This window comes from Pseudophryne corroboree, chromosome 1, assembly GCF_028390025.1.
Source record: "Pseudophryne corroboree isolate aPseCor3 chromosome 1, aPseCor3.hap2, whole genome shotgun sequence".
In the NCBI taxonomy this organism is placed as follows: Eukaryota; Metazoa; Chordata; class Amphibia; order Anura; family Myobatrachidae; genus Pseudophryne; species Pseudophryne corroboree.
In genome coordinates, this window is record NC_086444.1 from 690,440,442 (window position 1) to 690,466,763 (window position 26,322).

At 45.5% G+C, this 26,322-nt stretch overlaps 1 protein-coding gene across 2 annotated transcripts in view; it reads right to left on the reverse strand.

Annotated features, from left to right (window-relative positions):
• Window positions 1-1,945: 1,945 nt before the first annotated feature.
• Window positions 1,946-26,322, reverse strand: part of KLHL26 (kelch like family member 26) — an 89,058-nt gene continuing 64,681 nt past the window's right edge. For both annotated transcript variants that reach the window (XM_063914770.1, XM_063914771.1), the window contains exon 3: window positions 1,946-3,866. In XM_063914770.1, coding sequence (XP_063770840.1) covers window positions 2,285-3,866 — 1,582 coding nt within the window. In that variant the 3' untranslated portion in view covers window positions 1,946-2,284. The remainder of the gene's footprint in view (window positions 3,867-26,322) is intronic.

Genomic DNA, 26,322 nt, shown 5'->3' on the forward strand with positions numbered 1-26,322 from the left:
CTCGTCTATCTATTGTGTCAATTTCTGATGACAAGTTTTCTGACCACTTTTCAATAGCACTACTCACCCACGCACAGGCAATGGTAGACCCGAGTAGTGTCCCATTGGCCACATAAATAGATTTTAACGTAGTCTCCAACTTGCGGTCTGCCGTCTCCTTTAGTGAAGCCGTCCCAGGCGCAGGGAGATCACCTTTTTTGTTAACCGTGACAGGGCACTGTCTAAAATGGGGGGTGACTCCCACCTTTTCCTGGCCTCTGCAGTGAAAGGTTAAGCTACCTAAATTCTTTTGGGAATCTGAAATTTCTTTTCAGGATTTGCCCAACCTCCCTCAAAGAGACTGTTCAGCTCATGGAGATGGAGGAAAAGTTACATTCATTTTCTTTTCTTTATAAAAGTAAGCCTTCTCCTGTGGTAAAGGAGAGGGCTCCGTAACTTCCAAAACCTCCTTTATAGCATCAATCATGTATTGAATGTTTTTAGCTAATTTTGGATCTATTCCCCTGGAATCACTAGTGTCGACATAGGAAGACCGTGTCGGTATCAGTTTGTACTACCTGCGCAAATGACCTTTTATGTGAACTAGAGGGGTCCTCTGTGGGTGAAAGGGCAGAACTATTAAAAAAATCACATCTTCCACGGATTTTCTCCAGGTTTCTGCATGAGACTCAGGGGCATATTTACTAAAATGGGAGTTCTATTTAAGATGGGATGTTGCCCATAGCAACCAATCAAATTCCAGGTATTATCTTCTAGAAGGTGCTAGATAAATGAGAAGTAAAATCTGATTGGTTACTATGGGTAACATCCCATCTTAAATAGAACTCCCATCTTAGTAAATTTACCCCTCAGACTTATCTAATCTCTTACTGATAGGATTCACACTATCACGTAATTCTTTCACCCATTCAGGCTCGTGGTGTGCCGGCAGCGCCACCACATTACAACTGTGTCCCTAAAATGGCTCCCTCAGGGGAAGAGCTCCCTGCCTCAGACATGTCACCACACGTGGACAAACACCCAGACACTCCGGGGCTTATAGGGGACAGACCCACAGTAAAATCTGTCAGAAGGACACAGAAAATATTTGCCAGTTCATAACTCAGCGCCTGACTAAAATCCCTGTGTAATGTAAAATGTCCACAGAGACCTGTAGCGCTTTTATAATGCCAAATAGCTATAATTAAGCACCAATTTACACTGTGCCTCCCCTTACTTGCACCCCGATACTTGATTCAGAAGTGGAGGACCAGCGTTTCGTCCCCTGCAGCTTGCTTGGAGAAAATGGCGCTGAGCAGTGTGCTGGCTGACTGAGGAGGAAGCCCCGCCCCCTGTAATGGCGCGTTTCCCCTCCGAATTTATCACAAAAATATTTATACTGGCGGGGGTGTAGGATTGTGCCACGGCATAATATACTACTTTTGCCAGTCTAAGAGGAGGTTTCATGCTGCCCAGGGCGCCCTCCCGCACCCTTCTGTGCGCTGTGTAATGGATAGCATGTTCGCGCAGCGTTCCCGCCCGCTGCGCGGTACATTGAGCCGTCACGATGACCGGAGGTCCCTCTTGCAGATCTCCGGTAATATTACTCACCCGTCTTCTGGCTCTGTTAGGGGGGTGACGGCGTGCTGTGGGAGTGAGCGCATAGCCGCAGCTAGTGTTCATTACCCTTCAGGAGCTAATGGTGCCCTGTCAGCAAGAAGCAGAGCCATGAAACTCTTCAGGAAGTTGGTTCCTACTTCTTCCCCCCTAAGTCCCACGAAGCAAGGAGACTGTTGCTAGTAGCCTCTCTGAAAACAAAAAAACCTAACAAAGTCTTTTAGAGAAACTCAGTAGAGTTCCACTAGAGTGCGACCAGTCTGCCTGGGCACATTTTCTAAACGGAGGTCTGGAGGAGGGGCATAGAGGGAGGAGCCAGTTCACACTCTGGAAAAGTCTTAAAGTGCCCATGGTTCCTGTGGAACCGTCTATACCCCCATGGTACTGAAGTGGACCCTAGCATCCTCTAGGACGTATGAGAGACACTTACTTACATTTTAGGATATATTCAATATTGCTTCTAATTTCACAGCAAATGTTGGAACAGGTATACAATACATAGTGATGTAATGAAATTTTCAGCAAATACTGTATATAGAAAATACTGTTGGCTTGTGCATATAGAGTGTAGTAGTAGTAGTAGTATTGGTAGTTAACATCTTGTCATCTGTGTATTATTTACATTTATATTGCACAGGACACTGAAACCAAAAAAGGATGGTCCATGTAGCGAGATATTATGTTTTTATTAGCTCTGAGTTGTAACTTGTGGTAGTATAACAGATGCACAAGCTATTCCAGCAAAGGACTCTGGGAAATGCAAGTCCCTTTCCCATTCATCAGTTTCTGCATTGTACACTTGTACAATACTTGTCACATTGTTTAAGTGCCAGTTGTAACCCCCTACAATGAAAATTTTCTTATCCAGAAGACAGCAGCCAGCTTCAGACTGCCCTGCTCTCATTGGGCTCACAGTCGTCCACGCATCAGTCTCTGGAGTATAATACTCAACAGCCAACACATCAAAACATCGATCAACATGATCCATCCTCCCGCCAAACACATAAATTTTGTTTTTAGTCCCTATCATTGCATGAAGGACTCTTGGTTCATTCATTGGACTTTTGAATTCCCACTGGTCTAAAGAAGGATCATAGCAATGCAAGGCTTTTTTGTCTTCAACAGACACTCCATAGCCTCCTGAAATGTATAGTCTGCCCCCAAGTGTAGCACCAGCATGGCCCCAAGTTCTACGTTTTAGTGAGCAGACATAGGTCCATTCATTCTTTTTTGGACAAAATCTTTCGACAGAGGCCAAACTTCCTGATCTGTTTCTTCCTCCGGTGGCGTACAGCATGCCATACAAGACATGCAGTTGAAACTGAATTCTGCTCTCCTGCATAGATTGAATTCGTAGCCACTGATTTAAATGAGGATCATAGCGGAAACAGACTTCTACAGCTCCTTCCCCGCTTCGATACTGCAAATGTTGTCCTCCAACTACATACACAAAATTGTCCAGCACTGCAACGCAAGCATGGCTACAACCAACCTCCATTTCATAGAGGTCCTTAAACTGACGAGCACTCATGTCTGGCAAATAATACACTTTGCTGCTCACCGTACGGTCATTATCTGTGTAAGGCGTTCCACCAAATGTTATAAGTGAAGATACATCTGACCTTATGACTGTTCGATGAGATTGCATTTCGTGCTGCCTGAATGGAAGAATTTGATAGTTGAAAGCCTCAAGCAGGTACTGTCTGCACAGGACATCCTCTACCATGATATCTACAATCTGAACACTGTCCACCAGCTCAGAAGACTTCATCAGCGGAAACCGGATATGGCAAAGAACTTGACTAGCATTAGCACGACGAGAATAATCAAATTGCAGCCAACGAATTGCAGCATGAAATAAATCTATTTCACTGCAGTTTTTAAGCTTATTGCTTTGGAGGAAAAAAACTAACCTTTCTAAAGGCAAATGAAGAAAATCTTCTTCCTCGGAAATTTTAAGAAAGTGTCTAAACGTAAATGAATCCACGGATTCTTTCAGAGATGCCAAGCTAAAAGTTGTAGCCATCTGTCCAATATTTAAACAGGTCTCCACACTCATTGCAGACTTCAGAAACTCTTCACAAAGTTCAACAACAGGTACCATTTGGAGGAAGACTGCAGCTCCCAGCACATCATGAATACAGTCAAGGTCAAGAGTAACTTCCGCGCTATATGCAAAGTCAATGATGTGTCGCAATCCTCTGGAAGACACACCTTTTAATTCAATAACATCTTGGCTTGCTTCTCTCATCCCTCCTGTAAACATTGCCCTTTAAAACAAATAAATAAAAATAAGATTTTACTTACCGATAAATCTATTTCTCGTAGTCCGTAGTGGATGCTGGGGACTCCGTCAGGACCATGGGGATTAGCGGCTCCGCAGGAGACAGGGCACAAAAATAAAGCTTTAGGATCAGGTGGTGTGCACTGGCTCCTCCCCCTATGACCCTCCTCCAAGCCTCAGTTAGGATACTGTGCCCGGACGAGCGTACACAATAAGGAAGGATTTTGAATCCCGGGTAAGACTCATACCAGCCACACTAATCACACCGTACAACTTGTGATCTGAACCCAGTTAACAGTATGACAACGTAGGAGCCTCTGAACAGACGGCTCACAACAAGAACAACCCGATTTTTTTGTAACAATAACTATGTACAAGTATTGCAGACAATCCGCACTTGGGATGGGCGCCCAGCATCCACTACGGACTACGAGAAATAGATTTATCGGTAAGTAAAATCTTATTTTCTCTAACGTCCTAGCGGATGCTGGGGACTCCGTCAGGACCATGGGGATTATACCAAAGCTCCCAAACGGGCGGGAGAGTGCGGATGACTCTGCAGCACCGAATGAGAGAACTCCAGGTCCTCTTTAGCCAGGGTATCAAATTTGTAGAATTTTACAAACGTGTTCTCCCCCGACCACGTAGCTGCTCGGCAGAGTTGTAATGCCGAGACCCCTCGGGCAGCCGCCCAGGATGAGCCCACCTTCCTTGTGGAATGGGCCTTGACAGATTTAGGCTGTGGCAGGCCTGCCACAGAATGTGCAAGTTGAATTGTGCTACAAATCCAACGAGCAATCGTCTGCTTAGAAGCAGGAGCACCCAGCTTGTTGGGTGCATACAGTATAAACAGCGAGTCAGATTTTCTGACTCCAGCCGTCCTTGAAATATATATTTTCAATGCCCTGACAACGTCCAGCAACTTGGAATCCTCCAAATCGCTAGTAGCCGCAGGCACCACAATAGGCTGGTTCAGGTGAAACGCTGACACCACCTTAGGCAGAAAATGAGGACGCGTCCGCAGTTCTGCCCTGTCCGAATGGAAAATCAGATATGGGCTTTTATACGATAAAGCCGCCAATTCTGACACTCTCCTGGCTGAAGCCAGGGCCAGTAGCATGGTTACTTTCCATGTAAGATATTTCAAATCCGCCGATTTGAGTGGCTCAAACCAATGGGATTTGAGAAAATCCAAAAACTACATTAAGGTCCCACGGAGCCACTGGGGGCACAACCGGGGGCTGTATATGTAGTACTCCTTTTACAAAAGTCTGGACTTCAGGAACTGAAGCCAATTCTTTCTGGAAGAAAATCGACAGGGCCGAAATTTGAACCTTAATGGACCCCAACTTGAGGCCCATAGACAATCCTGTTTGCAGGAAATGTAGGAATCGACCCAATTGAAATTCCTCCGTGGGGGCCTTCCTGGCCTCACACCACGCAACATATTTTCTCCAAATGCGGTGATAATGTTGTGCAGTCACCTCCTTCCTGGCTTTAACCAGTGTAGGAATGACCTCTTCTGGAATGCCTTTTTCCCTTAGAATTCGGCGTTCAACCGCCACGCCGTCAAACGCAGCCGCGGTAAGTCTTGGAATAGACACGGTCCCTGCTGAATCAGGTCCCGTCTTAGAGGTAGAGGCCACGGATTTTCCGTGAGCATCTCCTGTAGTTCCGGGTACCAAGTTCTTCTTGGCCAATCCGGAGCCACGAGTATCGTTCTTACTCCCCTTTGCCGTATAATTCTCAGTACTTTGGGTATGAGAGGCAGAGGAGGAAACACATACACTGACTGGAACACCCACGGTGTTACCAGAGCGTCCACAGCTATTGCCTGAGGGTCTCTTGACCTGGCGCAATACCTGTCCAGTTTTTTGTTGAGGCGAGACGCCATCATATCCACCTTTGGTTTTCCCCAACGGTTCACAATCATGTGGAAGACTTCTGGATGAAGTCCCCACTCTCCCGGGTGTAGATCGTGTCTGCTGAGGAAGTCTGCTTCCCAGTTGTCCACTCCCGGAATGAACACTGCTGACAGTGCTATCACATGATCTTCCGCCCAGCGAAGAATCCTTGCAGCTTCTGCCATTGCTCTCCTGCTTCTTGTGCCGCCCTGTCTGTTTACGTGGGCGACTGCCGTGATGTTGTCCGACTGGATCAACACCGGCTGACCCTGAAGCAGGGGTTTTGCCAGGCTTAGAGCATTGTAAATCGCTCTTAGCTCCAGTATATTTATGTGAAGAGACATCTCCAGGCTTGACCATACTCCCTGGAAGTTTCTTCCCTGTGTGACCGCTCCCCAGCCTCTCAGACTGGCATCCGTGGTAACCAGGACCCAGTCCTGTATGCCGAATCTGCGGCCTTCTAACAGATGAGCACTCTGCAACCACCACAGAAGAGACACCCTTGTCCGTGGCGATAAGGTTATCCGCTGATGCATCTGCAGATGCGATCCGGACCATTTGTCCAGCAGATCCCACTGATAAGTTCGTGCGTGGAATCTGCCGAATGGGATTGCTTCGTAAGAAGCCACCATCTTTCCCAGGACTCTTGTGCATTGATGCACAGACACTTTTCCTGGTTTTAGGAGGTTCCTGACAAGTTCGGATAACTCCTTGGCTTTCTCCTCCGGAAGAAACACCTTTTTCTGAACCGTGTCCAGAATCATTCCCAGGAACAGCAGACGTGTTGTCGGGGTCAACTGAGATTTTGGAAAATTCAGAATCCACCCGTGTTGTTGCAGCACTACTTGGGTTAGTGCTACTCCGTCCTCCAGCTGTTCTCTGGACCTTGCCCTTATCAGGAGATCGTCCAAGTAAGGGATAATTAATACGCCTCTTCTTCGCAGAAGAATCATCATTTCGGCCATTACCTTGGTAAAGACCCGAGGTGCCGTGGACAATCCAAACGGCAGCGTCTGAAACTGATAATGACAGTTTTGCACCACGAACCTGAGGTACCCTTGATGTGAAGGGCAAATTGGGACATGCAGGTAAGCATCTTTTATGTCCAGGGACACCATAAAGTCCCCTTCTTCCAGATTCGCTATCACTGCTCTGAGTGATTCCATCTTGAACTTGAATTTTTGTATGTACAGGTTCAAAGATTTCAGATTTAGAATAGGTCTTACCGAGCCGTCCGGCTTCGGTACCACAAATAGCGTGGAGTAATACCCCTTTTCCTGTTGTAGGAGGGGTACCTTGACTATCACCTGCTGAGAAAACAGCTTGTGAATGGCTTCCAATACCGTCGCCCTGTCTGAGGGAGACGTTGGCAAAGCAGACTTTAGGAACCGGCGAGGGGGAGACTTCTCGAATTCCAACCTGTAACCCTGAGATACTACCTGCAGGATCCAGGGGTCCACCTGTGAGCAAGCCCACTGCGCGCTGAAATTCTTGAGTCGACCCCCCACCGTTCCTGAGTCCGCTTGTAAAGCCCCAGCGTCATGCTGAGGGCTTTGCAGAACCCGCGGAGGGCTTCTGTTCCTGGGAAGGAGCTGCTTGCTGCCCTCTCTTACCCTTTCCTCTGCCTCGGGGCAGATATGACTGTCCTTTTGCCCGCTTCTTATAGGACCGAAAGGACTGCGGCTGAAAAGACGGTGTCTTTTTCTGTTGGGAGGGGGTCTGAGGTAAAAAGGTGGATTTCCCGGCAGTTGCCGTGGCCACCAAATCCGATAGACCGACGCCAAATAATTCCTCCCCTTTATACGGCAATACTTCCATATGCCGTTTGGAATCCGCATCACCTGACCACTGTCGTGTCCATAAACTTCTTCTGGCAGATATAGACATCGCACTTACTCTCGATGCCAGAGTGCAAATATCCCTCTGAGCATCTCGCATATAAAGAAAAGCATCCTTTAATTGCTCTAAAGTCTGTAAAATACTGTCCCTATCCAGGGTATCAATATTTTCAGTCAGGGAATCCGACCAGACCACCCCAGCACTGCACATCCAGGCTGAGGCGATGGCTGGTCGCAGTATAACACCAGTATGTGTGTATATACTTTTTAGGGTAGTTTCCAGCCTCCTATCAGCTGGATCGTTGAGGGCGGCCGTATCAGGAGACGGTAACGCCACTTGTTTTGATAAGCGTGTGAGCGCCTTATCCACCTTAGGGGGTGTTTCCCAGCGCGCCCTAACCTCTGGCGGGAAAGGGTATAATGCCAATAACTTTTTTGAAATTAGCACTTTTCTATCTGGGTTAACCCACGCTTCATCACATACATCATTCAATTCCTCTGATTCAGGAAAAACTACAGGTAGTTTTTTCACCCCCCACATAATACCCCTTTTTGTGGTACTTGTAGTATCAGAGATATGCAAAGCCTCCTTCATTGCCGTGATCATATAACGTGTGGCCCTACTGGAAAATACGTTTGTTTCTTCACCGTCGACACTAGATTCAGTGTCCGTGTCTGGGTCTGTGTCGACCGACTGAGGTAAAGGGCGTTTTACAGCCCCTGACGGTGTCTGAGACGCCTGGGCAGGTACTAACTGGTTTTCCGGCCGTCTCATGTCGTCAACTGATTTTTGTAATGTGCTGACATTATCACGTAATTCCATAAACAAAGCCATCCATTCCGGTGTCGACTCCCTGGGGGGTGACATCACCATTACCGGCAATTGCTCTGCCTCCACACCATCGTCCTCATACATGTCGACACACACGTACCGACACACAGCAGACACACGGAATGCTCTATTGAAGACAGGACCCCACTAGCCCTTTGGGGAGACAGAGGGAGCGTTTGCCAGCACACACCCAAGCGCTATAATATATATGGGAACAACCCTATATAAGTGTTGTATCCTTATAGCAGCTTAAATATAGTAATATCGCCAAAAAAAGTGCCCCCCCTCTCTGTTTTACCCTGTTTCTGTAGTGCAGTGCAGGGGAGAGTCCTGGGAGCCTTCCTCACAGCGGAGCTGAGCAGGAAAATGGCGCTGTGTGCTGAGGAGAATAAGCCCCGCCCCCTATTTCGGCGGGCTCTTCTCCGGAGTTTGTGAGATCTGGCAGGGGTTAAATACATCCATATAGCCTCAAGGGCTATATGTGATGTATTTTTTAGCCATAAAAAGGTATTATACATTGCTGCCCAGGGCGCCCCCCCAGCGCCCTGCACCCTCCGTGACCGCTGTGTGAAGTGTGCTGACAACAATGGCGCACAGCTGCAGTGCTGTGCGCTACCTCAGGAAGACTGAAAAGTCTTCTGCCGCCTGCTTCTGGACCTCTTCCATCTTCGGCATCTGCAAGGGGGGTCGGCGGCGCGGCTCCGGGACCGGACTCCATGGCTGGGCCTGTGTTCGATCCCTCTGGAGCTAATGGTGTCCAGTAGCCTAAGAAGCCAATCCATCCTGCACGCAGGTGAGTTGACTTCTCTCCCCTAAGTCCCTCGATGCAGTGAGCCTGTTGCCAGCAGGACTCACTGAAAATAAAAAACCTAAAAACTTTTTCTAAGCAGCTCTTTAGGAGAGCCACCTAGATTGCACCCTGCTCGGACGGGCACAAAAACCTAACTGAGGCTTGGAGGAGGGTCATAGGGGGAGGAGCCAGTGCACACCACCTGATCCTAAAGCTTTATTTTTGTGCCCTGTCTCCTGCGGAGCCACTAATCCCCATGGTCCTGACGGAGTCCCCAGCATCCACTAGGACGTTAGAGAAAAGGTTAAAATTTCCAACAGGACGAATTCAGTCCACCATGAAATGTACATCCTTAATGGTTATTTGGTGAAATAATCAATATTAAAACTAACAATTTTCTTTTATAAAACTACATGTATAAAATTTATATTACATGACTAAAAACAAATTTTTATAATAATAAATCACAAAATTTATCGGTTGTGCACAAAAAGCGGATGAGAGAACAGCAAAAAGCATTTATCAGCAAATGTCTGCTGAGTGGAAACGAGATAAGGGAGTCGATAGATATGGGGCCTACATTTAGACAGCAATAAATATATAACGTGTGTTGCATAAAGCAATTGATGAATTGAACCATGTGGTTTAAGTCCTGACACAGTAATTTCTGGTCCAGTTCCTCACGGAGTGAGAATAATATATTCACTGAATGCACATCTTTACAGTGCCATAAAAAAGTATTTAGGAGCATATTTATCAATTGTTTTTATGAAAAAAAAACCCAAAAGTATGTAGAAACTGCAGTTTATGCACAATTTTATGAATTGTTGCTATGTACAAATAGCCTAATGCAGGAGATTCACAGAAATCTTCTGCAGAGGCTAATTAGTGTTGCAGATCAGTCCTCATTATCATCAATGGAGACAACGATGTGACCCCTATTTACCAAACTCCAAGAAGTTTCGTAGTTGGGCTTTGTTAGTTTGGTATGCGGTCTCTCGGTCGACAGTCACTAGGTCGACCACTATTGGTCGACATGCATTAGGTCAACAAGGTTTCTAGGTCGACAAGACGATTTTTAATTTTTTTCACATTTTCATACTTTACAATCCACATGGACTACAATTGGGAACGGTAACCTTGCCCGAAGTATGGCGAGCTAAGCGAGGGGACACAGAGCACTAACTGGGGTTCCCGGCCACTCTACATAAAAAAAAAAAAAAAAAAAATTGTATCATTTTCTTAAGTAAAGAACCTCATGTCAACGTTGCTCATGACGACCTAATGGTTGTGTTGACATAGTTACGGTCGACCAATAGTGGTCGAACTAGACACTGTCGACCTAAGTGTGGTCGACCCTATGAACCACACCCATTTTACATAGACAATGCTAGGATTTTTTGGCTCAGTTCTTCAAAGTATGGAGAACCTTAAATAAAAATAAGCATTCCAAAATTGTTACACTAACTACTAAGACTGTCACCCCCCCTCCACCAGAAATGATTAAAACAAAATTATATTTATACAGTATATCCTATAATCAAATTTCATCAAATGTAAAACAGCGACTCAAGACACAATTTGTGCAATAACTCCAAGTGTAAAATTAGTGGACGATAAATGTAAATCTCCTCTCTGACTGTATTCATTTTTATCTGAAGGGTTTGTGGACATCTACAAATCTGTAAGTGTGTATTTATGAGCATCTTCACTCTCCAAGTATAAGAGAATAAAAAACCCATTTACACTCTGTAATGGTTTCTGATACATCACAGTTAAGTGTTTCTTGTATGTAATAGCTTCCTGTAATTTAGAAAGGTAAAAATAGGATTTTAGTTACCTACCGGTAAATCCTTTTCTCGTAGTCTGTAGAGTATGCTGGGATCCACATTAGTACCATGGGGTATAGACGGGTCCACCAGGAGCCATTGGCACTTTAAGAGTTTGAGAGTGTGGGCTGGCTCCTCCCACCAGACTCAGTCTAGAAACTGTGCCCAAGGAGACGGACATCTTCGAGAGAAGGATTTAACACAGACATTGGCGAGATACATACCAGCTCACACATACAAGGCACATCAAGCTACCTTGGCTTGAAAACTCAGCAACAGCTGATAACAATACTTACCAAGTAACAATGCAGTACTTAACTAAAAACAAAAGTTGTACTGAACCAGATAATTGCAGAAAATAAGATTTTACTTACCGATAAATCTATTTCTCATAGTCCGTAGTGGATGCTGGGGACTCCGTCAGGACCATGGGGAATAGCGGCTCCGCAGGAGACAGGGCACAAAAGCAAGCTTTTAGGATCACATGGTGTGTACTGGCTCCTCCCCCCATGACCCTCCTCCAAGCCTCAGTTAGGTACTGTGCCCGGACGAGCGTACACAATAAGGAAGGATCTTGAATCCCGGGTAAGACTCATACCAGCCACACCAATCACACCGTACAACTTGTGATTTTAACCCAGTTAACAGTATGATAACAATGAAGTAGCCTCTAAAAAAGATGGCTCACAACAATAATAACCCGATTTTTTTGTAACAATAACTATGTACAAGTAATGCAGACAATCCGCACTTGAGATGGGCGCCCAGCATCCACTACGGACTATGAGAAATAGATTTATCGGTAAGTAAAATCTTATTTTCTCTAACGTCCTAGTGGATGCTGGGGACTCCGTCAGGACCATGGGGATTATACCAAAGCTCCCAAACGGGCGGGAGAGTGCGGATGACTCTGCAGCACCGAATGAGAGAACTCCAGGTCCTCCTCAGCCAGGGTATCACATTTGTAGAATTTAGCAAACGTGTTTGCCCCTGACTAAGTAGCTGCTCGGCAAAGTTGTAAAGCCGAGACCCCTCGGGCAGCCGCCCAAGATGAGCCCACCTTCCTTGTGGAATGGGCATTTACAGATTTTGGCTGTGGCAGGCCTGCCACAGAATGTGCAAGCTGAATTGTACTACAAATCCAACGAGCAATAGTCTGCTTAGAAGCAGGAGCACCCAGCTTTTTGGGTGCCTACAATATAAACAGCAAGTCAGACTTTCTGACTCCAGCCGTCCTGGAATTATATATATATATATATTTTCAGGGCCCTGACAACGTCTAGCAACTTGGAGTCCTCCAAGTCCCTAGTAGCCGCAGGCACCACAATAGGTTGTTTCAGGTGAAACGCTGACATCACCTTAGGAAGAAACTGGGGACGAGTCCGCAGTTCTGCCCTGTCCGAATGGAAAATCAAATATGGGCTTTTGTAAGACAAAGCCGCCAATTTTGACAATCGCCTGGCCGAGGCCAGGGCCAACAGCATGGTCACTTTCCATGTGAGATATTTCAAATCCACAGATTTGAGTGGTTCAAACCAATATGATTTGAGGAATCCCAACACTACGTTGAGATCCCACGGTGCCACTGGAGGCACACAAGGGCTGTATATGCAATACTCCCTTGACAAACGTCTGGACTTCAGGAACTGAAGCCAATTCTTTCTGGAAGAAAATCTATAGGGCCGAAACTTGAACCTTAATGGACACCAATTTTAGGCTCATAGACACTCCTGTTTGCAGGAAGTGCAGAAATCGACCTAGTTGAAATTTTTTCGTGGGGCCTTCCTGGCCTCACCCACGCAACATATTTTTACCACATGTGGTGATAACGTTGTGCGGTCACCTCCTTCCTGGCTTTGACCAGGGTAGGTATGACCTCTTCCGGAATGCCTTTTCCCTTAGGATCCGGCGTTCAAACCGCCATGCCGTCAAACGCAGTCACGGTAAGTCTTGGAACAGACAAGGTCCCTGCTGGAGCAGGTCCTTTCTTAAAGGCCGATGCCACGGTTCCTCTTGGAACAGACATGGTACTTGCTGAAAGCAAATCCCTTCTTAGCTCCCGAGGCCATTAGTCCTCTGTGAGCATCTCTTGAAGTTCCGGTTACCAAGTCCCTCTTGGCCAATCCGGAGCCACGAGTATAGTTCTTACTCCTCTATGTCTTATAATTCTCAATACCTTGGTTATGAGAAGCAGAGGAGGGAACACATACACCGACTGTTACACCCACGGTGTTACCAGGACGTCCACAGCTATCGCCTGAAGGTCTCGTGACCTGGCGCAATACCTGTCCCATTTTTTGTTCGGGCGGGACGCCATCATGTCCACCTTTGGTCTTTCCCAACGGTTCACAATCATGCGGAAAACTTCCCGATGAAGTTCCCACTCTCCCGGGTGGAGGTCGTGCCTGCTGAGGAAGTCTGCTTCCCAGTCGTCCACTCCCGGAATGAACACTGCTGACAGTGCTATCACATGATTTTCCGCCTAGCGAAAAATCCTTGCAGTTTTGCCACTGCCCTCCTGCTTCTTGTGCCGCCCTTTCTGTTTACGTGGGCGACTGCCGTGATGTTATCCCACTGGATCAATACCGGCTGACCTTGAAGCAGAGGTCTTGCTAAGCTTAGAGCATTATAAATTTGCTCTTAGCTCCAGTATATTTATGTGGAGAGAATTCTCCAGACTTGATCACACTCCTTGTGTGACTGCTCCCCAGCCTCTCAGGCTGGCCTCTGTGGTCACGAGCATCCAATCCTGAATGCCGAATCTGCGGCCCTCTAGAAGATGAGCACTCTGTAATCACCACAGGAGAGACACCCTTGTCCTTGGATATAGGGTTATCCGCTGATGCATCTGAAGATGCGATCCGGACCATTTGTCCAGCAGATCCCACTGAAGAGTTCTTGCGTGAAATCTGACGAATGGAAGCGCTTCGTAATAAGCCACCATTTTTACCAGGACTCTTGTGCAATGATGCACTGACACTTTTCCTGGTTTTAGGAGGATCCCGATTAGCTCGGATAACTCCCTGGCTTTCTCCTCTGGGAGAAACACCTTTTCCTGGACTGTGTCCAGGATCATCCCTAGGACCAGCAGACGTGTCGTCGGAACAACTGCGGTTTTGGAATATTTAGAATCCACCCGTGCTGTCGTAGAACTACTTGAGATAGTGCTACTCCGACCTCCAACTGTTCTCTGGACCTTGTTCTTATCAGGAGGTCGTCCATTTTCTTTGAAGACGAATCCTCCTTTCGGTCATTACCTTGGTAAGGACCCGGGGTGCCTTGGACAAACCAACGGCATCGTCTTGAAACCGATAGTGACAGTTCTGTACCACGAACCTGAGGTACCCTTGGTGAGAAAAGGCAAATTTTGGGACATGGAGGTAAGCATCCCTGATGTCCCGGGACACCATATAGTCCCCTTGTTCTTTGCTATCACTGCTCTGAGTGACTCCATCTGGATTTGAACCCTTGTAAGTGTTCACATTTTTCAGATTTAGAATAGGTCTCACCTAGCCTTCAGTACCACCATATAGTGTGGAGTAATACCCCTTTCCTTGTTGTCGGAGGGGTAATTTTATTATCACCTGCTGGGAATACAGCTTGTGAATTGTTTTCAATACTGCCTCCCTGTCGGAGGGAGACATTGGTACAGCAGACTACAGGAACCTGCGAGGGGGGAAACCTCTCGACATTCCAATCTGTACCCCTTGGATACTACTTGTAGGATCCAGGGGTCCTGTACGGTCCCAGCGTCATGCTGAGAACTTGGTAGAAGCGGTGGAGGGCTTCTGTTCCTGGGAATGGGCTGCCTGCTGCAGTCTTCTTCCCTTTCCTCTATCCCTGGGCAGATATGACTCTTATAGGGACGAAAGGACTGAGGCTGAAAAGACGGTGTCTTTTTCTGCAGAGATGTGACTTAGGGTAAAAAACGGTGGATTTTCCAGCAGTTGCCCTGGCCACCAGGTCCCATGGACCGACCCCAAATAACTCCTCCCCTTTATACGGCAATACATCTTTGTGCCGTTTGGAATCTGCATCACCAGACCACTGTCGTGTCCATAAACATCTTCTTGCAGATATGGACATCGCATTTACTCTTGATGCCAGAGTGCAAATATCCCTCTGCGCATCTCGCATATATAGAAATGCATCCTTTAAATGCTCTATAGTCAATAAAATACTGTCCCTGTCAAAGGTATCAATATTTTTAGTCAGGGAATCCGACCAAGCCACCTCAGCTCTGCACATCCAGGCTGAGGCGATCGCTGGTCGCAGTATAACACCAGCATGTGTGTGTATACTTTTTAGGATATTTTTCAGCCTCCTATCAGCTGGCTCCTTAAGTACGGCCCTATCCGTAGATGGTACCGCTACTTGTTCTGATAAGCGTGTGAGCGCCTTATCCACCCTGAGGGGTGTTTCCCACCGCGCCTTAACTTCTGGCAGGAAAGGGTATACCGCCAATAATTTTCTATCGGGGGAAACCCACGCATCATCACACACTTCATTTAATTTATCTGATTCAGGAAAAACTACAGGTAGTTTTTTCACCTCACACATAATACCCTTTTTTGTGGTACTTGGAGTATCAGAAATATGTAACACCTCCTTCATTGCCCTTAACGTGTGGCCCTAAAAGAAAATACGTTTGTTTCTTCACCGTCGACACTGAAATCAGTGTCCGTGTCTGGGTCTGTGTCGACCGACTGAGGTAAATGGGCATTTTACAGCCCCTGACGGTGTTTGAGACGCCTGGACAGATACTAATTTGTTCGCCGGCCCTCTCATGTCGTCAACCGGCTTGCAGCGTGTTGACATTGTCACGTAATTTCCATAAATAAGCCATCCATTCCGGTGTCGACTCCCTAGAGAGTGACATCACCATACAGGCAATTTGCTCCGCCTCCTCACCAATATTTTCCTCATACATGTCGACACACACGTACCGACATACAGCACACACATAGGGAATGCTCTGATAGAGGACAGGACCCACTAGCCCTTTGGGGAGACAGAGGGAGAGTTTGCCAGCACACACCAAAACGCTATAATTATCCAGGGACAACCTTTATATAAGTGTTCCTCCCTTATAGCATTTTAATATATATACATATCGCCAAATCAGTGCCCCCCCTCTCTGTTTTAACCCTGTTTCTGTAGTGCAGTGCAGGGGAGAGCATGGGAGCCTTCCCACCAGCCTTTCTGTGAGGGAAAATGGCACTGTGTGCTGAGGAGAATAGGCCCCGCCCCCTTTTCGGCGGGCTTCTTCTCCGGAGTTTTAGATATCTGGCAGGGGTTAAATACATCCATATAGCCTCAAGGGCTATATGTGATGTATTTTTCGCCATACAGGTATTATACATTGCTGCCCAGGGCGCCCCCCTCCAGCGCCCTGCACCCTCCGTGACCGCTGTGTGAAGTGTGCTGACAACAATGGCGCACAGCTGCAGTGCTGTGCGCTACCTGATGAAGACTGAGAGTCTTCTGCCGCCTGGTTCCGGACCTCTTCATCTTCAGCGTCTGCAAGGGGGGTCGGCGGCGCGGCTCCGGGACGAACCCCAGGGCGAGCCCTGTGTTCCGACTCCCTCTGGAGCTATGTCCAGTAGCCTAAGAATCCAATCCATCCTGCACGCAGGTGAGTTGAAAATCTCTCCCCTAAGTCCCTCGATGCAGTGAGCCTGTTGCCAGCAGGACTCACTGAAAATAAAGAACCTAAAAACTTTTTCTAAGTAACTCTTTAAGAGAGCCACCTAGATTGCACCCTTCTCGGCCGGGCACAAAAACCTAACTGAGGCTTGGAGGAGGGTCATGGGGGGAGGAGCCAGTACACACCATGTGATCCTAAAAGCTTGCTTTTGTGCCCTGTCTCCTGCGGAGCCGCTATTCCCCATGGTCCTGACGGAGTCCCCAGCATCCACTAGGACGTTAGAGAAAAACGAAGCGCTTGGCGGGCGCCCAGCATCCTCTACGGACTATGAGAAAAGGATTTACCAGTAGGTAACCAAGATCCTATTTTCTCTTACGTCCTAGAGGATGCCGTGGTCCACATTAGTACCATGGGGATGCACCAAAGCTCCCAGAACGGGAGGGAGCGCGCGGAGGCTCCTGCAGAACGGATTGGCCTCTGATGATCTGAAGTTCAGTCAAAGTATCGAACTTGTAGAACTTTGCAAACGTGTTCGACCCAGACCAAGTTGCAGCTCAGCAAAGTTGTAACCCCCAAGACAGGGCAGCCGGCCAGGAAGAACCCACCTTACGAGTAGAGTGGGCCTTGACAGACATAGGACACGGCAAGCCTGCCGTAGAATACGCATGCTGGATAGTGAACCTGATCCAGTGAGAGATCGTCTGCTTAGAAGCAGGACACCCAAATTTCTTTTGATCATACAGGACAAACAGAGTACGATTTCCTGTGACGAGCAGTCCTCTTCACATAGATTTTCAGAGCCCTTACAACATCCAAGGACTTTGATGAAATTGAGGAGTCAGTAGCCACTGGCACCACAATAGGTTGGTTGATATGAAATGCCGACACAACCTTCGGAGGAAACTGCTGACGTGTCCGGAGCTCAGCTCTATCTTCGTGGAAGATCAAGTATGGGCTTTTACAGGACAAAGCCCCCAACTCCGACACACGTCTAGCAGAAGCTAAAGCCAATGTGACAGCCTTCCACGTAAGAAATTTGACCTCAACCCCCTATAGAGGCTCGAACCAGTCCGATTGGAGGAACTGCAACACCACGTTAAGGTCCCAAGGCGGTACAAAGGGAGGTTGGATGTGCAGAACTCCATTCAAAAAGGTCTGAACCTCAGGGAGGGCAGCCAGTTGTTTTTGGAAGAAAATGGAAAGGGCCGAAATCTGGACCTTCACAGATCCCAACCTCAGGCCCATATCCACATCAGCTTGTTGGAAGAGGAGAAACAGTCCCAGTTGAAACTTCACCGCAGGAAACTTCTAGGATTCACACCAAGATACATATTTTTTCCAAATCCGATGGTAATGTTTAGACGTTACTCCTTTCCTAGCCTGTATCACGGTAGAAATAACCTTGTTCGGAATGCCCTTCCGAGCTAGTATCAGGCGTTCAACCTCCATGCCGTCAAACGTAGCCGCTGTAAGTCTTGATAAGCGAACCGCCCCTGCTGCAGCAGGTACTCCCGAAGAGGAAGAGGCCTCAGCTCTTCTTGCAGTAGATCCAGAAGATCCGTGTACCAAGCCCTCCTTGGCCAGTCTGGAGCAATGAGGATCACTTGAACCCTTGTTCGCCTTATGAGCTTTAAAACTCTTGGGATAAGTGGAAATGGAGGAAATACGTACACCACGAAGTCACTAGGGCATCCACTGCTTGCGGGTACCTCGACCTGGAACAATACCGCCCAAGATTTTTGTTGAGACAAGAGGCTATCATGTCGATCTGGGGTACGCCCCAAAGACAGTGGTGCAAGTAGAAATATTTTCTTAGTGGTACGGAGTGCCGAAAATGGGCGTGGTCATGTGTTGTGAGGGCGTGTGGCCACATGCTGCTAGTGGGAGTGGCTACATGACACTAACGGCGTGGCCACACGACAGCCCCCTTTTTTTTGGAATCTGGAGGCAATGCTAAAAATATATAGTAATGCCTCCAGTATAATAGAAATATATAGTATTGCCCCCAATTTAATAATATATAGTAATGCCTCCATTATAACAGGAAAATACAGCCACTGTCGCAATCCCAGTAACCCTGACAAAGTGGGACGAGCCGTCATGCTGCCAAGCACCATGGTCTTGTGGCTTTGTGACATTATAATTGTGGTAATGGCAAAGTGTGTGGCAGGTGGTACTGTGTACCCGCTGCCAAATTCTTAAGGGTACTCCGTACCCAAGCGTACCCGCATACTTGCACCGCTGCCCAAAGATATGTTACCTCCTTGAACACCTCTGGATGGAGGCCCCACTCCCCTGGATGGAGATTGTGTCTGCTGAGGAAGTCCGCTTCCCAGTTGTCTACTCCCGGAATGAACATTGCCGATAGCGACAACGCATGCTTTTCTGCCCAGAGGATGAGTCTTGTTACCTCTGTCACTGCAACTCTGCTCTTCGTTCCGCCCTGTCGGTTTATGTAAGCCACCGTTGTCACATTGTCCGACTGCCCTTGAATGGCCCGATTTCTTAGAAGATGGGCCGCTTGGAGAAGACCATTGTAGACGGCTCTTAGTTCCAGAATGTTTATCGGCAGGCCGGCTCCCAGACTTGACCACCTTCCTTGGAAGGTTTCCCCTTGAGTGACTGCGCCCCAGCACCGGAAACTTGCACCCGTGGTTAGAAGGATCCAGTCCTGCAGCCCTCCAGAAGGTGAGGTAATTGCAGCCACCAGAGGAGTAAAATCCTGGCCTTTGGCGACAGACGTATTCTCTGGTGCATGTGTAGATGGGATCCCGACCACTTGTCCAGGAGCAGTTGGAAGGACCGAGCGTGAAACCTCCCGTACTGCAGAGCCTCGTATGAGGCCACCATCTTCCCCAGAAGGCGAATGCACTGATGAACTGACACCCAGGCTGGCTTCAGGACATCCCGGACCATCGTTTGAATCACCAACGCTTTTTCCTCTGGGAGAAACACCCTCTGCACCTCCATGCCGAGGATCATTCCCAGAAAGGACAACCTCCTGGTTGGTTCCAATTGTGATTTTTGAAGATTCAGGATCCAACCATGTTCCCTGAGAAGCTGGGTCGTGAGGGTTATGGACCTTAACAGCTTCTCCTTGGACGATGCCTTCATTAGCACATCGTCCAGATACGGAATTATGTTCACCCCCTGTCTGCGGAGGAGAATCATAATTTCCGCCATCACCTTGGTGAATACCCTAGGTGCTGTGGAGACCCCGAATGGGAGGGCCTTGAACTGAAAGTGACAATCCAACAATGCGAATCGAAGATAAGCTTGATGCGGCAGCCAAATCGGAATGTGGAGGTACGCATCCTTGATATCCAGGGATACTAGGAATTCCCCTTCCTCCAGACCTGATATCACTGCCCTTAGGGACTCCATTTTGAACTTGAACTCCCAAAGAAAGGGGTTTAGTGATTTTAAGTTCAGAAATGGGCATGACCGAACCATCCGGTTTCGGTACCACGAAAAGGTTCGAATAGTAACCTTTGTTTTGCATATGAAGAGGTATTGGTACTTGTGCCTCCACCAACTTCTGGATGGCTTCTTGCAGGACAGTCCTGTCTGCCAGCAGAGCTGGCAAGCCTGATCTGAAAAATCGGTGAGGAGGGAGATTTTGAAATTCCAGCCTGTACCCCTGGGACACAATATCTTGCACCCAGGGGTCCAGGCCGGAGGACACCCAGACGTGACTGAAATGCCCGAGTCTCGCTCCCACCGGCCCCACCTCCAGGGCGTGCAGTCCACAGGCATGCAGAGTACTTTGGTGTACCTGAAGCAGGTTTCTGTTCCTGGGAAACTGAAGCCACAGGTTTCTTGAACTTCCCGACCTCCCCGAAAGAAGGTGGTGTTGGACGGCTTGGCCTTTCTGGGCTTGTTAGAACGAAAGGGCTGTGATGTAACTGAAGAAAAGGGTTTCTTCAGAGCAGGTGTAGCTGACAGAAGAAAGGGTGACTTACCAGCCGTAGCCATGGAGATCCAAGTATCTAACGCTTCCCCAAAGAGAGCCTGACCTGTGTAGGGTAGGGTAGGGTCTCCACACTTCTCCTGGATTCTGTGTCAGCAGACCACTGGTGCAACCACAGTCCTCGACGAGCTGATACTGACATGGAGGAAATCCCCACAGCCATGGAACCCAGGTCTTTCATGGATCCTACCAGAAATCCTGCAGATTCCTGAATGTTACATAAAAACAATTCAACATCACATTTCTCCATAGTAGCCAAGTCCTCAAGTAACGTGCCTGACCACTTTACTATAGCTTTGGCAATCCATGCACTGGCAATAGTGGGACGTAGGATTGCCCCAGAAACCGTGTACATGGATTTGAGCGTTTTATCAATTTTACGATCGTCCGGCTCTTTCAAGGCGGTAGATCCTGGAATAGGTAAAACCACCTTTTTTGAAAGTCTGGATACGGACGCGTCAACAATAGGCGGGTTTTCCCATTTTTTCCTATCCTCTACCGGGAAAGCAAACGCTACCAGAACCCTTTTAGGGATCTAGAATTTTTTATCTGGGTTTTTCCAAGCCTTTTCAAATATAGCATTTAATTCCTTTGACGCAGGGAAGGTTAGCGAGGCTTTCTTATTTTCAGTGAAGTAAGCCTCCTCAACCTGCTCGGGTGTTGTGTCAGTAATATTCAACACATCCCTAATAGCCTCTATCATCAACTGCACCCCTTTTGCAAGAGATGCAGCCCCACACAACACATCCGTCACCGCCTGCAGTATCAGAATCGGTATCATCCTGCATGATCTGAACAAGAGCACGTTTATGTGAACATACAGCGGGGAGCCCTGATGTACCAGAACTAAGCCAGACTGCCATAGAGTTCTGTAAAGCCTGAGTTGCAGATTAATTTTGTGCAACCCTATTTGAAATCTGAGAAATCATAGATTTGATAGAGGATAACCACTCAGGCTCCCTTGCTGGAATCTGTGCTAAACCAGTGCAATCCTGATTACATGGAATGAGATCATCCTGAGAGGACATATCCAGAGTCCCTGGACATTGCTTAATGGAGACCACAGACACTACACACACGGGAGAAGAAAAGGATAGATATACACACTCCAGCGCTAAGGAGAGGACCACATTCACAGAGTAAGTTCAAAAAGCTCCATGCAAAAAACTTATCACCAGTGTGGATAATAAGTTAATTAATAATACTTAACGTTAGGGAAGTGATCGACACAAATGTAGAATGATCTTAGTCCGTAGATTTCCACAGTTTACCATATGAAAGGAACAAAAGAATATATGATAGTGCAGATTATTTAAAACAAGTTCTAAATTTTATTACAGGTATCCACTTACAAACACAGAGTTTGGATTGAGCCTGATATTGTTCCTGTAGTGGCAATTTCAGCATCTAGTAGGTACATCGATTCCAAGTATACCCCGGATCTTTCATGTTGACTCCATAGTAAGGTATATGTTACCATAAAAAGAAGAATATAGATAGTGCAAGTATGTAAAAACAGCTAAGAGATTTTAATACAAATATGCACTTAAAAACACTTGAAAAAACACAGCATAACTGGTTCCCCACTGGCAAAACAGCATAGGTGAGTTCCTGATGTTTCGAGGAATTCCAACACTCACTTCCGGAATGTGAATGCTGTAACAGACCTACGATCTCCAGCCATGCAGGGTATCCGTCCCAAAGCCACGCTAGACGTGTTTCAGACCAAAGTCCTTCCTCAGTAGCGTGGCTTATGTTATCCTGAATGTCCTTATATTGAGAGTGAACAGGTGCTCCCAATCCCCGGTAATTTGCGCCGTCCGCGCATCAAACACGTGTCACAGCCGGAACCGGAAGTGATGTCGCGATTTGCGTTCCATCCAACCGGAAATGGTTCATATGCGTTCCACAGTCGTTTTCTGAATGCCAAGCGTGTCCGTCACTACCGGAAACGGAAGTGACGTCATAATTTGCGTTTCACTTGGCCGGAAGGAGATCACATATGTTCCCAGTCCATTTCTCTAACAGGAGTCATTAACAACAAGTCCCGATACAAGATCCTCTTAGTACAACTAGGGCAAGACAATCACATATCAAAGACATCAATAAAAACAAAAACAAAACAAGATATACATTCTTAAAGTGCATTAAAGTTATATAAAAAGGTATAGATTACCACAAGAATTCAAGGGAATCAAGCATCAGAATAAATATATATAAAATTATATATAAATATATAAAAAATATATATACAAAAAAATTATTTTATTATAAAATTGTTTAAAAAATGTGAACTGATAATTATGTTAAAAAGCATTTAAGCTCGAAGTCCACATTAAGCCCATTAGGGACAAGGGTTCCTAGATAATGTATCCACCGCATTTCAGCTTGTGATAATCGTTTCTCTATATCACGGTTTCTAGATCTAGATCTTTTGTTCCTTTCATATGGTAAACTGTGGAAATCTACGGACTAAGATCATTCTACATTTGTGTCGATCACTTCCCTAACGTTAAGTATTATTAATTAACTTATTATCCACACTGGTGATAAGTTTTTTGCATGGAGCTTTTTGAACTTACTCTGTGAATGTGGTACTCTCCTTAGCGCTGGAGTGTGTATATCTATCCTTTTCTTCTTTTCACTATTTCTGAGTAACCTGGATGCATTACTCTGATATACATAACTAGCTGCATTATAGGGTTTTTTTTGCGCACTAAAATTGGAAAATTTTTTTTTGTTTACTATAGATTCAGAAGCACCCTCTTTTACCAGTCTAGTGCTGCAAACATGTTCACTTATAGAGAATCCAGGAATCAGATGATTAAAAATACATTTTCTAAACCTGGTGATGACCCCCAGTTATGTGATGATGACCTAGGGTCAGTATTTAAGAAACTAGAGATAGTTATGATAAAAGAAAATAAGTTGTGGTGGGAGGTAGCCACCCTAGAACAGTACCAAGTTTCCCGCATTGTTCCAAAAGGACTAAAAATTTATAAACAACCATCATTTGGTACTAGTGATGATATTTTTAAAAATGAATGGAACGCTATTCTGGAGAGTTGTTCTCAGTCTCTGGTTAATTTAATTATCAGGGAGAGAACAACGCTCCTGAAGAAATTAAATGATGAAATTAGCCTATTACAATCTATGGCACATCCCTTTAAGGAATTGGATGATTTTGCTTCATACGAAAAAGAACTACTTTTTAAATTAAATAAAAATACTAAAGAGTTAAGGGAGAAAAAACAGAAAAAGTTTTTTAGGGATGTTAATCCTCCTACAGCCCTGGATGATACGCCATGTTCTACCATGGCACAATCCAGTTTACGGGTTGATGAAGATCCCATCCCTTTTAAGAAACGTAGAATTAATCCCCAAAGGCGAGAAGTTGCCAATAATCCCAGATATTCTAGTAACCACAGATATTTTCAGGATAATAGAAGGCCAGAAGCTGCCATTAAATCTAGATATCCTAATGAACATAGAGAAGATAATAGGAACAATGAACAACATTATTTAAAATGGGATATCAGGAATTACCATCACAGAAATAATTCTTGGGAACGAACAGGCCATAATAGAGGGGGCAATATGGCGAGAGATTGGGTAAATAATAGACGAGAAAGAATTAATTCTAATTACACTCGGTTTAATCATCCAAATAGATTCTCAGTTTTAGAGAATCAGGAACAACAGAAATTCCATGAACCAGAACGCTCTTCTTTTTTATGGGATCGCAGGGCGACAAGGTGGAACAAACATTAGCTATTAGCACGAAGAAAACAAGGATGGGAAAAAGGGGCGGACGAAAAAATCACCAAAAACAGAAACAAAAATATAATAGAAAAAAAATCTAGTCCTTTAACGACAATAGACAGTATTGTGACTGATGGTAATGATTCAGTTAAGGGAAAAGTATTTAATCTTACAGATAGAGAGCTAACTGAGGAAGAGTTGAAAGTCCTCCAAAAAGGACTCAAATTTGCTCCATCATTTCATCCCAATTCTTTTAATTTATTGATGTGCAGAAGTATATAAGAAAGTTGACGATTAAACACTTTTTTCTAAATAAAGAGAGAGAAGAAGGCACACAAAATGTTGAACCAACTATCTCCTCTAAATTTAAGCCACCATCCACTTTTTATCCCTCACATTTTAAAGGAAGTTTTTTAGATTGTTTTAACAATGTGGTATGTGAGGAAATTAATAAAATAATACAAAAGGAACAGAAAAATAAAGGTAGACATTTAGATAAAAATAAAAAGTGTAATCTGTCTAAAAAAGAGTTCAGTGCATTAAAATCACTTAAAGCTGATAGCTCGATAATTATAAAGCCTGCAGATAAGGGTGGGGGGGTGATTTTATTGACACGGGATGCATATATAGGGGAAATTAACAAACAATTAGGAAATGGTGATACATATAAAAAAACTCAAGGGTGACCCTACCTTAAGAATTAGTAAAGCACTCCTAGAGTTAACCACTGATGCTTTAAATAAAAAAGTGATCAACAAGAATGAGTTTGAATTTTTAAATATAAAAGAACCAACTGTTCCCTGTATATATGTTCTCCCGAAAATACACAAAGACCCCCTTCACCCGCCAGGAAGACCTATTATCTCTGGCTGTAATAGTATCACAAGTAATTTATCTGCTATGATAGACCATTACCTTAAACCCTTAATTTTAGAAACAAAAGCTTATTTACGAGACACTGGTGATATTTTGAGGAAACTATCTCTATATAATTGGCAAGAGGGTGATCTACTATGCAGTGCTGATGTTAGCACACTGTATACTATTATAAATAAAGAAAAAGGGTCTGGTAGCGGTGTCTTACTTTTTGGATAAAAGCACTTTAGATTCTAATCTAAAGAAATTTATTTTAGACAGTATTAATTTTATCCTTACAAATAATTATTTTATATTTGAGGGGTCCTTTTATCTACAGTGTGTAGGTACCGCCATGGGCACCAGGTTCACCCCCAGTTATGCCAATCTTTATATGGCCTACTGGGAAGACCAAGTGATATGGCATGATGGCGTACTGGCGGCGGGCCTGGTGTCCTGGATCCGTTTTATTGATGATGTGCTTTTTATTTGGAGAGATGGCGAGAATCTTTTTAACCAGTGGTGCACCGATCTTAATTCAAATGCCTTTTCTATCGTATTAACTTTCTCTTGTAGTCCCTTGAAAGTGTCCTTCTTAGATCTTAATATTTATATCGAGGATGGTCTATTAAAAACCAGAACTTTTAGGAAAAAAACCGATTCAAATAGCTTCATTAACACCTCGAGCCAACACCATAAAAATTGGCTTGATGCAATCCCATTCGGGCAATTTTCCCGGATCAAGCGTAATTGCACTGATGGGTTTGTTTGTGAGGCACAACTGGATGAGGTATCAGTTAGGCTAAGTGCTAAAGGTTATTCTGGTAATCTATTGCAGAATGCACGAGATAGAATAAATACAATTGAAAGAAAGGACCTTTTGAAGATTAAAACTAAAGAGGATAATATTGATAATAAGAATAAACATGAATGGGCCTTCTTTAGCCAATATAATAATTGTCACCGAGAGATAGAAAAGGTTTTTATTAACAATTGGAAACTATTACAACAAGAT